The following is a 17,181-nucleotide window of genomic DNA, read 5'->3' as shown; positions in this document are numbered from 1 at the left end:
AACAGGTGTAGAGCTTCAATATACCAATCTACATATCCTACCTAGTATGTATCTGTACTATGGATATTAGAAGTGGCAAATGAGATAAAAAAACTACTGTGGTATCTTAGAAAACACAGAGAAACTTTATTGCTCTAATCTGAAGCTCTTGGAATACCAAAATGACAAATTACTAAATAAATGCATAAATAATTGTAAAATTATTTAAAAGCAAGCCAGCATATGTCACTGCCTTTGAAGGATCCATTACCTGAGAAAGAAAAAAGTATCTTTGTTTATTTTGAAACTCAAGAGAAGAGAGGAATGTAGATATTACCAGCTCTCATCTCTTTGTAAGTCCCAAAATCAGACCTTGAGTCAGAAGAGAGGCATGCAGAGGTATATGACAAACACAGTTTTTATGTCTTCAGTGTGCACTGTGAAACTCCTGCCATAATCTGTTCTGCCTCCTTTCTTTTTTCTTTCTTTTCTCTTTTTGCTTTTCTTTAAAAAAAAATCTTTTCTTCTTTCTTTCTGTATTTACATCCAGGAGAGGCAAAATTATCTGGTTAAATGAACAGGATAATAAGACATGAACTTATGTTCAGATAATGGTCTCCTGCTTCTGAAGAAAATCATGAAGTAAACCTAAGAAATGTATTTTGATGTCAATCTAAACCATTTTTGGAGCAAAATTTACACCTTGTTAAGGTTAATCCTAGACCTCAGAATGTGCAAGGAGATCAAGCTTCAAGGTTTCCAGGGCAGCTTCTCTCTCTTTAACAGGAAGAAGTTAACCAACCACAGGAATGTCAAAGGAGACTATTGAGATACTTCAAAAGTAATACACTCTGAATGCTACTTGCACATTTAAGCTGCTAGAGACAACAGAAATGGTCATAAATATAGAGTTCATATTTATGCAGATTTTAAAATAAATATATATATTTATATATTTATTTAAAAATCTGCAGCTCATAGTAAACTTAGCTGTTCACAAGAGATTTAATATTCTGATACAGCTGTTTCCTGGCAGGAGTGCAGAAGAGTCTCTGTGAATCCATGCTCCTCCAACACTCCTTTGCAGTGTGATGCCCAGCTGCCAAAAATCAGGGAAATGCATTGAATCCCATAGTTTTGTGTGCAAGCAGGATTTGAAACCAGATACTGCAAGGAACCATTTACCTGAACTCCTTGGATACATGCTTTGTACAGTAGAGATAGCCTGTAATTCCTTTTAAAGATGCAATTTGCTATGTTTATCACAGGATTAACTGGGAGGAGCTGCTGACTCCCTCCAAGGCAGGGAGGCCATGTAGAGAGACCTGGACAAATGAGAGGGCTGGGCAATCACCAAGCAGCTGAAGTTCAGGAAGGGAAAGTTCTGGATTCTGCACCTGGGATGGGGCAGCCCTGGATGTACAGACAGACTGGGAAATGAGATGCTGGAGAGCAGTGCCACACAAAGGGACCAGGGAGTCCTGGTTGATGGCAAGTTGGACATGAGCCAGCAGTGCCCTGGCAGCCAGGAGGGCCAGCCCTGTCCTGGGGGCATCAGGCACAGCATGGCCAGCAGGGCAAGGGAGGGGATTGTCCTGCTCTGCTCTGCTCTGGGGCAGCCTCACCTCCAGTGCTGGGGCAGTGCTGGGTGCCACCATGTAAAAAAGACATTAAACTGTGGGAGAGTGTCCAGAGGAGGGCAATGAGGATGGAGAAGGGCCTTGAGGGGAAACCATACAAGGAGTGGCTGAGGTCACTGGATATGTTCAGCTTGGAGGAGACTGAACGGAGATGTCATCAGGGTCTGCAGTTTCCACATGATGGGAAGAGGAGGGGCAGGCACTGATTTCTCTTCTGTGGTGACCAGTGACAGGACCCAAGGGAATGGCCTCAGGTTGTGTCAGGGGAGGTTTGGGTTTGATATTAGAAAAATGTTCTTCACCCAGAGGGTGTTTAGGCACTGGTTCCTCACCAGGGAAGTGGTCACAGCACCAGCCTGACAGAGCTCAAGAAGTGTTTGGATAGCACCCTGAGACACGTGGTGTGACTCTTGGTAATAGTGCTGTGCAGGGCCGGAGTTGGACTCAATGATTTGTGTCCCTTCCCACTCAGCTCATGCTGTGATTGTGAGATTCTGTGATTTACAAAGGGTTTTCTGGCTATCTAGAAAGAGCATGTTTTTCTGTGGCTTATTTTTCACTATATTTTTCAAAATTTGAATTGGCATTCATGTCCTTCATGAGTTACAATGTATTTCTGAGGTCTTTATTTTGCGAAGCATATTTTCCCAATCCATACCATCTAACACTGATTGTTTTCATCCTGTAGAAGGATCTTGGGGGACCTTAGAAAATGCAGTTACCTGCATATTTCAACATATAACAGTTGCCTTGCCTGCCTCAGAATCTTGAGGACTCAGAACAGCTTTTAAAAATCCATCTGTAACACCAAACTGCTTTTCCTGTTGTTTTTGTTGCCAACTGAACCCCTCCCTGGAGCTGCAGTAATTGGATTTATTGCAGAAAGGCATCCAGAAACAGGAAGTTTCTCTTTAATATTACTGCAAGGAATGGGGTGGAGTGATTTGAATGAAGATGCAAAATAGCTGTTATCAAGAGTGAAGATCAAAGAGAAGGTGATGAATGGGTGGTTTCGGGTTGTTATTGCTTTTGAGAGGTGACTGAAGGGAAAACAAAGCAAAACACACACATAAATTGTTGTCAGTAAGTTAAAGGTATTGGTCTGAATTCTTTGTACAAGTTCACTCGCTCTGCAGTCCTTAAAACAATTCAACAATAAGGAAAATAAACCTTTTTATTATTTTCTGTAAGAACATAAATAGTAACTCAAATGCCTCTTCCTTTTTCCTAAACTTAAACTGAAATCCCTCACTGTGTATCCTGGCTTGTCTCCTCTGATCTTTGGTTTCTTTTCAAGCATGTCTCTTGCTATCTTCGTATCTCATTCAATATCATAATATGCCATATTTTGCTGATATATATTATGCTAATTTTTTTGGCCCAACAGGCAGTAAGCACAGATTTACAATGAAAGAAAATAACAATAATAAATGGTAGGAAAAACTAGAAGCTTTTTGTGAATCCAAATTTGAATCCATATTGTTTTCTTCTGACCCTGTCCATACTATCCCAAGCAGAGAGGCAATGCCAGGTGAAAGAAAACATTCTTACCAGGATGTGCTTCTGTGAACACTCAATGTGATTAGATGTGCTCATTACAGTTTCATTTATCCCTAAAAGGAGCTACCTTCCTCCCATGCCTAGAGCGTTGCAATCAGAATAAATCCTAAGCCTCGTGTACATCTGCAGCCAAACTCCAACGAGCATTAGATTTCAAGTTTTGCAGTATTTGCATTGTTGTATTTAAAAGGAAGCAAGTGTTCTGGGGCTCTTCTCAGAGAGGTTAAGCTACTGAGATGTTCTCTGCTTCATTTACCCTTTCTGTGCAGTCAAAGTGCTACTGTTTCCCTGATGTCACAAGGCTGGATGCTTTGGAACCTCCAAACTGACTGACAGAGGCTGATGTGAATGAATGCATGCAGTTTTCCTCTGTGTCAGATGAGGAAAACCAGGGCATGGTGTACTCCCTTTGAAATTTTCTGAGTGACACAGCAGTATAAATTCCTCTGACTGTTTCCAGTCTGGGGCAGAAAGTTGAGCACTGTTACCATTACATCTCTACATGCTGGACAGCTGGACAGCATTCACACACATGACAGAGCACTGGGGCTTTTGTTGCTTTTGCTTTCAGTCACTCCTATTTGTGCCTCACAGGATAGCTTCTAGCTAGACAGATAAAAATGCCTAAATAAGAATCTTATGATAGAAACAGTTTCATCATAACACCCAAATTTTATGAGTAGTAAAAAATCAACCAGGCAGCTATCATAGGTACATATAAAGTTGGAAGAGTTTTGTTCATGTATAATTTCATGTTTGATTACATTGAATTTTAACTGTTATTTTATTACCTAGCTAGTTAATCTACAGTCTTCACAGAAAATCCTTTGACACAATAGAACATACTGTGGAACAGCGAGCCAGGAGTGCAGAGTGAGAGTGAGGCAGGTGAGGACAGTGTCCTCCTCCTGGGCAAGGACAATCCCACAGTGCCTCAGCAGGGCAAGCAGAGCTGGTCCTCTGGTGGTCACCTAGCTCAGCCACCTGCCAGTGACCACCAGACACACAAGTTTGTGGTGATCCAAGGTCAAGCCATGTCGCCTCTGGAAGCCATGAATCTGAGCTCTGTGGTAGGAAGTTTCTTCTGCCAAACCCCATTGAGTGGCAGAGCCTGTTAGCTTAGACTGGGTGGCTGTGACTGTCAAGCTCCTGAATGTGGCAAGAGCTGTGTAGAGCTTTTATGGGTTCTGTGTTTGTTTTTATGAGTTGTTGAACCTGTCTAATTTAAGTCTGAAACAGAGATGCTAATTTCATTAAAGAACACCAAACATTTTCTGAACTGGATCCAAAAAGTAGCCACTGAAAGATCTGTTAGAATTGTTTAGGCTTTAGGTTTGCCTGTGAATCAACCACATTTGCTGAAACCTGCTTCCTGAGTATTGTTATTGATGGTGATTTAGAGGATTGCTAAATGAAGCGAAACTGGAACACTAAACTGCTGAGAAGCTCAGTGAAGCTTTTTATGTCCATGTCTTCACACGCCTTTTATCGAGTCTTTACATTTGGTGCACATTAAACTCTTTGGGGAGGGATAGGGGGCAGTCAGCTCTAGCTTGTAGGCACTTTTATTTCCTGTCTACATGTCATGTTCCCATCACAGTGAGTGGAAATCTAGTCAATTCAGCTAATGGACTCTGGAGGGGGGATTCAGATGGCTCTTTCAAAATGAGTCAAATAGCTGTAGAGTTTCCAATGGGATTGAACATGAGCATTCAATGTTCTAGAATATAGAAGCAAAAGGATGGCAGCTATAATGTGGGGTGTATGGGAGATCTATGCCCTTCTGGAGAAGCAGCTGGGGCTCAGGAACGATGCCTTACAGCACCTCAGATGGCAACTAAGCAATTGAACCAAGCCCCCCCATTTAGATGCCTATATATACACACATATCTGTCATCTAGAGCTGAATCCCACACCTGAGATTTGATTGTTCAGAAATTTTAAATCATTATGTTTGTTTGGCAAACAAAAGTAGCCAGAATTTCCCATGAAAAATGTGATTTTTTCTTAACATAGTTTCTGGTTTTGCTTTTCCCCGTGTTCTTACAACAAGAGGAAGTACAGAAATGTTATTGTAAGATTTAGAAATCCAGCTATTCAGGCACATGTCTTTACTCCATCATCAAGAACTGGCCTTTGGTAGGGAAGTGTAGACAAATCCGCACAGCTTCATCACCACATCCTGAAAGAAACCCTTCTGCCCTTTCCTTGCATTTGTGATTATGAAAATGAGATTTAGCATAGCAGCTTTTCTGTCTCTAGTTTTTAGAATGCTGCAGTCACTCTGGAGTTTGGAGGTCACATGGCTACTCATGCTATAGCGACAGCATCGTTTTCACCTGAGCCTTGTCAGCACCTTCTACTTGAGAAATCTAATGCAACTGAAATAATAAAGCATGAAGATAAATTTATTTTTTATGAGACTTTGCAGTTATTTAAGGGAGGAATTCGGTTTGACAGCTTTACAGTTCATGCAGCTGTTGCCCATACAGGTCCACACAGCACTCCTGCAAGTACAGGGATTGTCAACAGGAATGGATGAATGGTAGGGACATGGGCATGGGTCCAGTCTCACCTCTGGCAGCATAAATAGGCACTACCAGGGTAGTTTATCTTCAGTTTTCTTTGCCTTCCCACATTGTCTCTCTGTCACTGACTTCCAGCCTATATCTCTTCTCTCACATTTGTCTCATAACCCATTATTATAAAATATCAGTCTAATGAGTCTAAACTTTTGAAACAAATTTAACTTCTACAGTCAGAAACGTGCAGATAGATAAGGCAGGCTGGGTGGCTTGCACTTCCCAGCCACAAAAAGAGGTGTTATTAAATCATTATAAATAGGAAGGAAATGTACACTTCAGAGTTGAGCAATACACCTGGTGAATAAACTAGAGGATCAGAATAATAAACTATGACTCTCTCTCCAAATGCAAGAATAATCAAGCACATAAAAACAAGGATAATAAGGCATAAGTGCCTGTTGCATAAATGTGCTGTGCCTTTTTTTTACATATCTGACAAAACAAACACACACTATGCTAATGATCTGGGCAAAACAATACATTAATTGTCTCTTGAAATTATCCTGAAATACAGAAAGGCCAAGAACTGTGCTAAATAATTTTTTTTTTTTTTTTTTTACAGAGTGCCTTGATGATTAAAGGACAACATTTAAGCATGCCATTTTTGTATTAAGCTTCAGTAGCACCACAGTGTGTACGATTCTGTTTGGGGAATGGCATTCTTCCAAAACGTGTGATCATCTGAAAGGTTAACTCATCTTTTGTAATTTCATTTGTCAAGTCTGCATGTCAGTCAGGAAATCAGCTCAGTTGTGAAAGAACTGTCAAGCGTGTTCAAGATGAAATCATATTTATGGAGTTCCCTGCATTGGAATAACTCCTGTGCCCTAGGACAGTACAGCGATCCCAGCTGTCACGAAAAGGCAGCTTTGATTACCTAAGGGTCCTTCTCAGGGTGGTGTGTCTGTTATGATCCCAGTTTGTTACTCCAGGTCTGTCACGGCCCCTAGTGGCTCAGAGACACCCAGACACCACCGTGGGCCTGGCACCAGCAGCCCGGAGAAGGGCAAAGTGCTGCAGGGCAAACTGTGGGAAGGGGTGAAGTGATGGGGCCCGGGAAGCCTGGGCGTGTTCGACAGCCCTGTGAGCCAAAACAAGTTCCAGCAAATCCCATCATATATTTCTTGCAAGATTGGTCATGCTTATAATTTTCAATAAAAAGATATTTGTTGACTTAAAGGAAAAATGTTTTGATTTTGTATTTGTTTTAATATTCATCTTGTGTTCTTATTAAAAGAATCTATGTATTGAAAAGGTAGATGATTTAATTTAAAGACTGAAAGTATGACACAGTAAGTTATTAATTTTTAAAATTGCTTTCTGTTTTATAGATTATCTTGTCTGACAATCTGAGTGAGTGCTTTTCTTCTTGTCCACGGAATTGTTCTTGTTGGCCAGAGTTTACATCACAGCTTTCCCAATGTCCAGTTGGTGTTTCATTGGCAAAAAGTTCATTTTGTGGGCCCTGCAAACTAAATCATGAATATTAGCAGTCCTATAGAAAACATAAAGTCCTCTGGCATTCCAGGAGTTATGTGTTTATGCCATTCTAGTTATGGCATAAACATTCTAGTTACGGCATCTTTAGCTTTTGGTGTGTCTACCGAAACCCAAATTCCTGTAATTTATATGCTTGGTAAAAGCATTTTTCTTTTATCAGTTCCCTAAGAAGAAATTACTCTGCAAATTTGTATTTGTTTCATTGCTAGGAAAGAGCTGTTCATTACTAAGAGGAAAATACAAGCACTCAAGTACACCACACAGTGTTCTTGGTAATAACTGACTGTTTATCCATTACAATTAACCCATTTTCTTAGACCAGGAATTATTGAAACAGTGTTTCTACTGTGTTTTTGAAAATCAAATGTAACTTTCAACTTCAAAAATATAATTTCTTGGTAGCCTTTTATTATAGGGCTACCCAACACAGGAAAAAACAATTCTATGGGTTTTATGATGTTTTTCCCTCTACCCTGTCTTTTTTATTGATTGCTCTCCATCCCAAACACCTACTGTGACTCCTTTTTAGATTTGCTTATCCTGGGTCTGCATGAGAGTATTGAAATTTCTGTTTTAAACTGAAAGCATTGATTTTTTTCTCAGCATGCAGTACTCAGACTAATACCTCTTGGCTAAGCTGAAATGGAGTCCTGAGACCATGGGCAGGAGTTGGGAGAGACCCTGGGGGAAGTTTAGCAGGGACAATAAGGTCCAATAGTGCCCCCAGGGCCCTGACATCTACTCTAACACCCATTTCTTCTCTGAACAATTCTGTCCATCACACCTAATAATGCTCATTTTAAAGTGGTTTTTATTTTTCCAAGTGAGATTATAATTTTTCTATGTCATATTATACATCCTTTGGACAGATGAAATTTCGTAATAATATCTGATAGGAACATTAACTCTGTTAAAAATAACTTACAATCTGACTGCCATTTCCATACTTTTTCCAAACTGTTCTGAATCTACATCGTAGTAGTGCAAATATTACATTGAAGATCCACCCTTTCACTGTGGGTGTCTCATTCAGAGACACTCAGGCAGAATATTCTCACATGCTTTCTATTAAATCTCCTGAAGCACAGCGGTAAACCTTGGAAGATAAGGGTATTGAGAGGCATTGAGGAAATTCTCCTAGCACGTGATTGTTTTATTGAGAAGGGCTTTAGTGGTATTTCACACAAATGGTCCTTCTGGGGTCACTTCCTCTGGTTTGCTGACTAATTCTTTAGGTACATGACCAAAATTGTGTAGAAAAATGGAAAGTAAGCAGGTTAGTATAAAATGATCAAGGATTTAATGTGAATGCCAAAGTTTAACTTAAACACATACAGTGATAATTTTAAAAAATTATTATAAAATAAAATCAGCTTATCTTAAATTCCTCTAGAGATTTGCAGAGGAAATATTTAACTGGGGTATGTGGTATGTGAATGAGAGTCTGTGGCTGCATGAGGCACCAGGAGAAATGGTACAGCAGGAGTGGAGGGAGTGATGCACTTGCAAGAGATTATGACCAACCATGAAATGCAAGAAAGAATATAGGTAAGAATGGAGAATTGGCAACATCTGGGTGTTGGGCCAAGTGTTCTAAATCCATGGGGAGTGAAGAAAGCCCCATGAAACACAGAGCTATAGCCATGTGGTAGAACTCGGCTTGGCCCTGAGGTTTTCTCAAGAGAAAATATCAAGGACACCAGAGATTGCGAACCATTGTCACCATTGAGGATGAGCCCAGACAAAGTGACAAGGGCTTGATTGTCAGGGCATGGCCAGGACTGGCTGCTCCCTAAGGGCCAGGATCTCAGCCTGGTAACACAGCCCCTGGGTGAGGGAGCAGGGGGTGCTCACAGCTGGCAGCTGTGGTCAACCAGGAGTCCAACTCATCAAACACATCTGAAAAGGTACAAGGTCAAGCTGGAAAAATCAATTCCTGGTCAGGGACAGGATAAGGATGAGGATCAGGATGAAGTCTGATGGACATAATCAGGGTCAGATACAGTCACTGAAGACTGGGCATGTTCACAGTGACAAAGCAAGACCGAGGGCAAGGCAGGAAGTCATTCTGCAGCTCAGGGTCCCAGCCAGTGGGATCTGTGGCCAAGGACAGGCATGGCCATGGCTGAGCTGGGGACCAACATGACATGTGACATAACTCAGACAGTGCCTGAAGCTGCAGGGTGGAGCTGTGCCAGGGTGTAGGAGGAGGACTGAGGCGAGGCTGGTCAGGGCCATTAAGGTACTCTGAGTGCCCTCAGGGCCCTGACCTTGATACTTGGTGACCCTTGTCCTCCTCACCATAAAGAACTTTCGAAACACACAGATGTTTGTACTTATGAGTAGGAAAGATGGAGTATACAGGAAAGTGAAATCTGTGGAGAATGACTGAGAAATTGCTGCCTTCTTCTCTGTGGTCATGTACAGGGCCTTGTTACTTTTATTTTTATATCTATACTCCCTTCATTTCTGAAAATTACAAGAAAACATCTGTGCTTGAATAATTTATTTCCATCATTTATTATTTCTCTCTCTTAATCTCTCTCAGAAGGACCTCTGGTTTTGCCACAGTTTTAGGGATAGTACTATTACAAAACAACTGAAGTTTTAAATGTCTTAGAAATGTTACAATTTCTAATAGAGAGTTTATAGAGTTTGTTCCTGTATAAAAGCGAAACTTTTACAATCTCCTGGCTGTTTCTCAGGCAAGCCCCTCAGGGTGAGAGGACAGCAGAGAAATTAGAAGGGTGGTTCCAGAGCCCTTGCAAGCGCCCAGACCTCCAGCCTGGAGCTCCATCCAGCATTTTACCTTGTACTGTGGGACACAGGAAAAGGCTCCTTTGACTTTCTGTTTTCCTTTTTTGGTATATGGACCTCTTGGCTAATGAGCAAATTAATTATTAAAAAGCATTAGCATACTTTCATGCTTTTCAGAACCTTTCCAAAGCATTCATGACAGTAGACTAAAAAGTTGTTTTAGGAGCAGGATGGGAAGATCTGATTTTACTTTTTTTTCATTGAGGATTTATGTCTGTCATGACTCAGAGACTACTGCTGCTGTTCTGTTATGAAAGAGATGAGCCCTGCAGGCAAAACACAGACCAGGTGAGCAAAGACAGCATGTTCAAACACAACACTTCTACTGTACCTTTACTCAGGAAAAGAGTAAACTTCAGTGCTGGGACAGCAGGAATTCTACACAGGAGGGGTTTTGCTTGTTTGTTTTTCTATTACAGGCAGACATAAAATACTTAAACTGGCAGCTGAGCCCTGTGACAGTCTGACTGTGTTAGACTGGGACTTTGTTTTGTATGTCACAGTAATGTGCTGTAACTGTAGGAAACATGAGCCATCCCTCAAAGCACATCATTCATGGTGGATCTGCATCTCTTGCAAACAGCTTTTTATCAGGTAGTTTTGGATGAAACCATTTTTGTTTCAAGAATAAAACCTTCAGTATACTTACTTATTTATCTGGACACCCATAAACCCCTAGAAAAAAACCATTGCATTCAAAGCTGTACCTGGGAGGAGAGATCTCCCTGGGGCATATTTAAGGGGGATTTTCCCATTCCCTCCTGAAATTAGTAACTGTATGGATTTTAAAGGGAAACCAAACATTTCTATGATCATAGGTTTCCCTGATCTCAGGGAGGAGGGAAAACATCTTTCAGTGATACACTCAACATATGTACGGCAAAAGTGGAGCTAATTAAGAGACACTCCCTTTTCCCTTGGCTTTCTGGAATTCCAAACCCTCATCAGAGACAGCAATTATTTTGGGAGTCTTTCACTGTTCCCCTCATCAAGGTGTTTACTTCCGTCTTATGCCATTGCATAAATATGTTTGTAATTTTGTCTTCCTGATGTGGCACAATAATTCCACAGCCTGTTTTTGTTTTTAATTCCGTGTGCTGATGAAGGGCTAAAGCTCACTCAGCGAATTGTTTCTGACTGCTGACCAACTGCAGAGCAATGCAAACCTTCCTGTTGGGAGGGGTTAAAAACTGGTGAAGGTAAAGATAGCGTAATATAAATCTGCAGGTTGGTTAGATCTAGTTTGTTGAGAGATATGTGCCTCTTACAGACACCAGCCTTACACCATGCAGTGTAAAACAACTCTGGCTGTTTGTGGTTTTCCCTGTGACTTTCTGCCAACCCTTGGCATAGTTCAAGGCTCTGAGCCAAGGCCATTAAGACTGACTACAGCTGTAATATGAAGTGTCAAAGCAATGTCAGAGCTTAAACCCAACACCTTAAACACGAGCCCCACTCTGTGACTTTCAGCTGAATTTTGATTTTTCCAAATTTGTCAGTTTTTCCCTGTAACGAATGAGCACATAAAACATTAACAGCCTTGCCATGGAATTCTTCCTCCTGATTCCAGCTCCAGAGTACTCACTCCAGCTCTGGGATACTCAGTACAAGAAAGACATGGACCTCTTGGAATGAGTCCAGAGGAGGCCATGATCAGAGTGACAGAGCACCTCTCCTATGAAGACAGGTGAGAGAGCTGTTTAGCCTGGAGAAGGCTCCAGGGAGACTTTATAATAGCTTTCCAGTATCTAAAAAGGAGCTTATGACACCAAGCTGAGTGGTGTGGCTGACACACTTCAGGGATGGGATGCCATCCAGAGGGAGCTGGACAAGCTTGAGAACTGGGCCTGTGGGACTTTCCAAGTGTAAAGTGCTCCACATAGGTCTGGGTAACTACCAGTATGAACACAGGCTGGAAACAGATGGAGAGCAGCCCTGCTGAGAAGGATTGGGTGATGCTGATGGATGAGAGGCTGGCCATGAGCTGTCAGTGTGCTCTCACAGCTCAGAGAGCCAGACGTGTCCTGGGCTGCATCCAGTGGTGGGCAGCAGGGCCAGGGAGGGGATTCTGCCCCTCTGCTCTGCTCAGAGCCCACCTGCAGGGCTGCTCCAGCTCTGGGCTCCCAGCACAGGGAGCACAGGGACTGCTGGAGGGAGTACAGGGGAGGGACCCCGGGATCATCAGAGGGATGGAGAACCTCTCCTGCGAGGAAAGGCTGAGAGAATTGGGATTGTTCAGTCTGGAAAAGAGAAACTTTGGGGTGACCTAGCTGTAGCTTTCCAGTACCTGGTGGGCGCTTACAAGAAAGCTGGAGAGGGATGTTTCACAAGAGCAGGTAGTGATAAACCAAGGGTGAACGGATTCAAATTAAAAGAGGGCAGGTTTAAACCAGACACTTGGAAGAAGTTCTTCACTGTCAGCGCAGTGAGGCACGGGAACAGGTTGCCCAGAGAAGCTGAGGATGCCAAATCCCTGGAAGTGCCCGAGGCCAGGCTGGATGGGGCTTTGAACAACCCGGTGTAGTGCACGGTGCCCCTGCCCGCGGCAGGGAGGCTGCAACTGGATAACCTTTAAGGTCCTTTCCAACCGAATCCATTCTATGGTTTTGTGATTCCCCCACACCACCACACTGCCGAGGACAAAATTTATGCCAGCACTAATCACATACTCCTTTTCTATTAAGACTTTATTTTTTTCCTTTCCGGTTTATAATCTCTATCACAGCGTAATTTCCTTGCAGCGGCACGAACTCGTTTCGTTGGGTTACACCCCACACTCCCCGCCCAGGCGGAGGCCGGGCCGGGCCGGGGCGGTGTCTCCCGGCGGCGCGGCCCGAGTGACGCGCTCCGGCTGCGCCCGGCCCGGCCGAGCGCGACCCACGCGGGGCGGCGGGGCAGCATGGGCCGGCCCGGCGGCGGCGGGGCCGCGGCGGCAGCCATGGACCCCGTGCGCAGCTTCGAGCGCTGGAAGAAGAAATACACCCGGCGGACGAAGAGGCTGCGGCTGCAGCGCAAGGAGAGGAAGCGGCCCGAGTGGCAGGTGGAGCGGGACAACATCGGCCGCCTGGTGCAGCGCTACCCCGAGGTACGGCCGCGCCGGGAGCCAGGGGCTGTGCGGGGCGGGCGAGGCGGTCTGTGGAAAAGGGGCTCCTCTCCTCGTGTGGCGTGTGTGTGGATAGAACAGGGAGGAGGAGGAGGGGTGGTGTCTGTCGGTCCTGGGCAGCGGTGGGGAGCCCCCCGGTCGGCAGGGCTGTGGAGGTGCCCGTCGGTGAGAGGCGTGTTGGGCGGCTCTGCTTGCGGCGGGCAGGGGGCTCTTGCTGTCGCGAGGTCGGCATGAGGCTTTGTTCTTTCTCCCCAGGCAGAGCAGGAGGGGCAGCAGCCGCAGTTCCTGGGGTTTTGGTGAGGGTGACTGGACAGGCTGTGGAGCCGGGGGCAGTGGGACCCTCGGGCAGGGCAGGTTGTGGTTGGGAGGGAGCGAGGAGGAGGCTGGAGCAGGTTGGGACCAGGGGCCCTTCTCACCAGGCAGCGTGGCTATCTCCGTGTTGGACATAGCGCACGCTTGTCTCCATAGCACGACGGGCAAACCATCAGTATGAATGAATTTGATGTTTAGCCTCAAGTCAGGAAATTGATACTTGAATGCGAGACCTGAAGTGAGTTGTGTTGGTTTTGTCTCTCAGAGTCCCTTGAATGCCTGCGGGAGATAGTCGGCTTTGGAATCACACTGATCAGTGGAAGCGCTGTAATTGTGGATAACGGGTTAGATGCGTGCTGCCTGTGGTGCTGCTCTGCCTCCTGCCAGCTTTTGCCGAGTTTGCAGGGCAGTTGTACTTGGTTATGTAGCACTCGGCACAGCTGATGGTAATGACTTTTTGGTGGTTGTAATTTGATTGAGCATAAAGTAACAAGAGGTATGGAAGAAACACATCCGTTACCATAAAGAGCTCATGTTAGCTCCATTAGTTAAGATTCAGCGAGTTAGTATTCTTGAGCTTCGCTGGATCATTTTCTTTGCTGTGTGAAAACAAATGGCACGTTCCTCTACTCCTAGCCTTGGCTGTGTGAATGTTTAGGGATGTTTCCATGTCACTAATGTGACTGCACGTGTGTCTGTTTCAGGGCATGTGTCTGTTTCATTTTGCAGCTTGGGGCAGCATAGGTGGGGGTTGGATAGTGGAAGCTTGTGTTTATGTGTGTTTTTGGGTGTTGAAGAAAAGAGGCTTGTAAGGTTCAGGCATGTTTTCATCAGAATTAAGAGTGAGTAAATGTATGACTGTATTAGGGTAGTTGTGGGGGCTCTTGGTCTCGCCTCTGCTGGGGCTTTGCTGTCCTTTTGCTCCAGGATTCTCTTGCCTGTGAACATGCAGTTAAATGCCCACCTAACTTTCCGTCTTCAGTCCTTCAGATAGTCTTTTCTGGTCCCTGACAAGGTTTTCCACTGGGTCTCCAGTGTTTCTTCCATATTACCCTGGGTGTGGTTAAAGTAGGAGTGGGAATTGTGAAGAAGTGCCATGTGCTTGGATCATCAGCGGTCTCCAGTGAGTTCTGCATGATGCAGATCCCTTAGGAACAAGGGAAGTAGGAAGCTTTTGGGTGAGCTGCTCTCTGTGAAGAGCAGTGGCTGGGGTCTCTGGCACACAGGCTGTGTGTGGGTTAGATTTATGTGTGCATGGAATAGTGGTAGAATGGTTGGTGGATGCAAGATGATCCAGCTTGACATCCTGTCCATGATTTCATGTGTGAGAACGACTGCATTGGGTAAATGGGTAAGCAAGGCAAAATTAATAATGAAGACTCAACCACTGTACTTTGTTACTGTTTTTTTTTTTCCCCCATTGTTGACACGTGATGGCAAGCATGTGGCAGCATAGATGGAAAATGTGAGATTTAGATTCAGTGTGTCCATATCATGGGACCATTTTCTGTGTTATATGTTCATAGATGAGCTGCTTTCTGTTGGTGCAATGACTTTGTTGCCTCACTGTCAGGCCATTGATGGACATGGTCTTTTCGAAGCAGTTGTGCTCATGAAAAGCATTAACAGCCTAACTGATGTGCTGGGGAGCAGTTTGTGAAAAAGCCTTTCTAGTCTGCTTGGTGTCAAATTAGTTGAGTTAGATCAGAATAGTGTTTGAAGTATTTGAATGAGCTGGCTGTTCTCATCTGGAGGTGATTGGAGAGAGCTCATGGTCACATGTTCCCAGCAGGTGAGCAGAGATAACAGCTTTGGACAAGGAAGCAAACTAAGTAAAAGTTGGTGGTATTTTCCACTGGTGCACGTAGATGTGGAATACAACTATCAGAAGATCTACCTCAGACATCAGTCCTTCTTATGCCTTTCATTTGAACATTAAAAATATATCAGTACCTTCGGAGTTTAAGGGTACTACAACATAACATTATTCAGCTCCTGGAAGTATGTAGGGCAGAGAAGTAATACAGGAAGGTTGTGACATGGCATTTCCCAACATTCCTTGCTCTTTTAATACTGTTCTCACTTTTTTCCCTTGAACATCTTTGAAAATGCTAGGCTTACGCTTGTAATGATTTTTAAATTGATTTAGAGAAGTTTGAGGTAGAAGAGTGGAACAATATTTGTCTTCTTTTTTGATTAATACATCTGTTTTACTGAGTCATCTAGAGTCAAAAAGAAGTTGACTACTGAAATACTTTAATTATTTAGAACAATTTCAGATTGCTGCAATAGCCTATTTGATGTATCACAAACCTGTTAAAATCTGTCCCTTTAGGTGCACATTTTGATTCCATGAATTCTTTTTTGATGTTAGTAAAATGCTTTTCCCTCCTGTCGGCATACTGTTTTTCTATGCAGAAAGTGTCTTGGCTGAAATTAACCAGAAACAGTATACATCACTGAGTTGTAAATATTTAGCATGCAAAATAGTAAGACTGGGAATTGCCAACTGAATTTGGAAGTACTTGTCAAGAATTCCAATTTATGAAAGTCAAAAAAAACCCCCTTTTTTATGGTGATTCTGGTAGGATTTTTTCCCTCCTCCAAAATAATGTATGGCAAAGATTTAATTGCTCTTTTGGGACACAGTGAAAGCTTGAAATCTACCTTGCAAGTGCTTGGCCTTGAAATATGTCAAAACCAGGTTTTAATAAGAGCATTATTACCTTTTTCCTGATCTTACCTTTTATTTATAGAGATTAAATTCATGTGTTAAGTTGCTTGTCTTGATTTTACTGGAGAGAACTAGGCTGAAAAGAGTGCTGTTGTGATTTAGATGCTCTGAACAGCTATAACCTCTCAGTTTTCTATCACAGGCAGGGCCTGTAAAAGGCTTGGTACTTGAAGGAGATACAAAGCTGATCTGACAGCTCAGTAGCTCTTTATCTGAAGCCTTCTCTGGAATTGTTAACACAAGATGTCAGAGGGTCTGAAGACTATTTTGCTTGGTCCCTGATTTGGGAGACTTCTGTTCAGCAGTTTGTTAGAGATAAACAATACCTATTAGAAATGCATGAGTTGTAAGCTCCAAGTTTGACATTTAGAAATCTCAGTTTATGGATTTTAGTCAGCATGCATTCAAAGCTGTGTAGTCTAGCTTCTTTTTCAGGCTTTATAAATTCAGTAGGTTCTATTTTTTTTTCTTGAGTTTTGTGGGTTTTTTGTCCTGCTACTATTAGCTGTGAAATTTGCCAGTGAAAGCTGTTCACATCTACTGCAACAGCCTTGAAAATACTACATTTTTTCCAAGAGCTCTACTTGACGCCTCATCTTTGCAAACCATTGAGCAAACTCATGGACTCAGACACTTTTTAGTGGGGGCTCTGTGTGTGTGTATGTGTAATTAACAGCTCTCAAATATGGGTGCAATATAGAACTACTAGGTGCCAGGATAATCAACTACTTTTTTAGTATTTTTTTTAACCCTGTAGGACAATTCCAAAAAATTAAATACACTGAGTGCTAGAGGTTGGTGAATCTGCTGAGCTTCAGGACATAGGTGAACTCTTCTCTTCCCAGTCAGGTAGATGTAATATTGCTGCAGCTCTCAGTACCCAAATACACCCTGCAGTGAGGATGAGCATATGTTCCCAGTAGATCCCTGCTGGGATTTGAAAAGGATATC

At 43.2% G+C, this 17,181-nt stretch overlaps 1 protein-coding gene and 1 long non-coding RNA gene across 2 annotated transcripts in view; both read left to right on the top strand.

The window, feature by feature from the left end:
• The first annotated feature begins 1,570 nt into the window (after positions 1–1,570).
• Positions 1,571–5,590, top strand: LOC135294273 (uncharacterized). The gene is made up of 3 exons (XR_010356406.1): positions 1,571–3,890; positions 3,975–4,067; positions 5,442–5,590. It is a non-coding gene; the product is annotated as an uncharacterized LOC135294273 (long non-coding RNA).
• Positions 5,591–12,908: 7,318 nt separating this feature from the next.
• Positions 12,909–17,181, top strand: part of DDX10 (DEAD-box helicase 10) — a 155,145-nt gene continuing 150,872 nt past the window's right edge. Inside the window, exon 1 of the mRNA XM_064409331.1 lies at positions 12,909–13,166. Coding sequence (XP_064265401.1) covers positions 12,981–13,166 — 186 coding nt within the window. The 5' untranslated portion in view covers positions 12,909–12,980. The remainder of the gene's footprint in view (positions 13,167–17,181) is intronic.

Source organism: Passer domesticus, chromosome 2, assembly GCF_036417665.1.
Source record: "Passer domesticus isolate bPasDom1 chromosome 2, bPasDom1.hap1, whole genome shotgun sequence".
Taxonomy (NCBI): domain Eukaryota; kingdom Metazoa; phylum Chordata; class Aves; order Passeriformes; family Passeridae; genus Passer; species Passer domesticus.
This window is presented reverse-complemented; position numbering and strand designations above follow the sequence as displayed.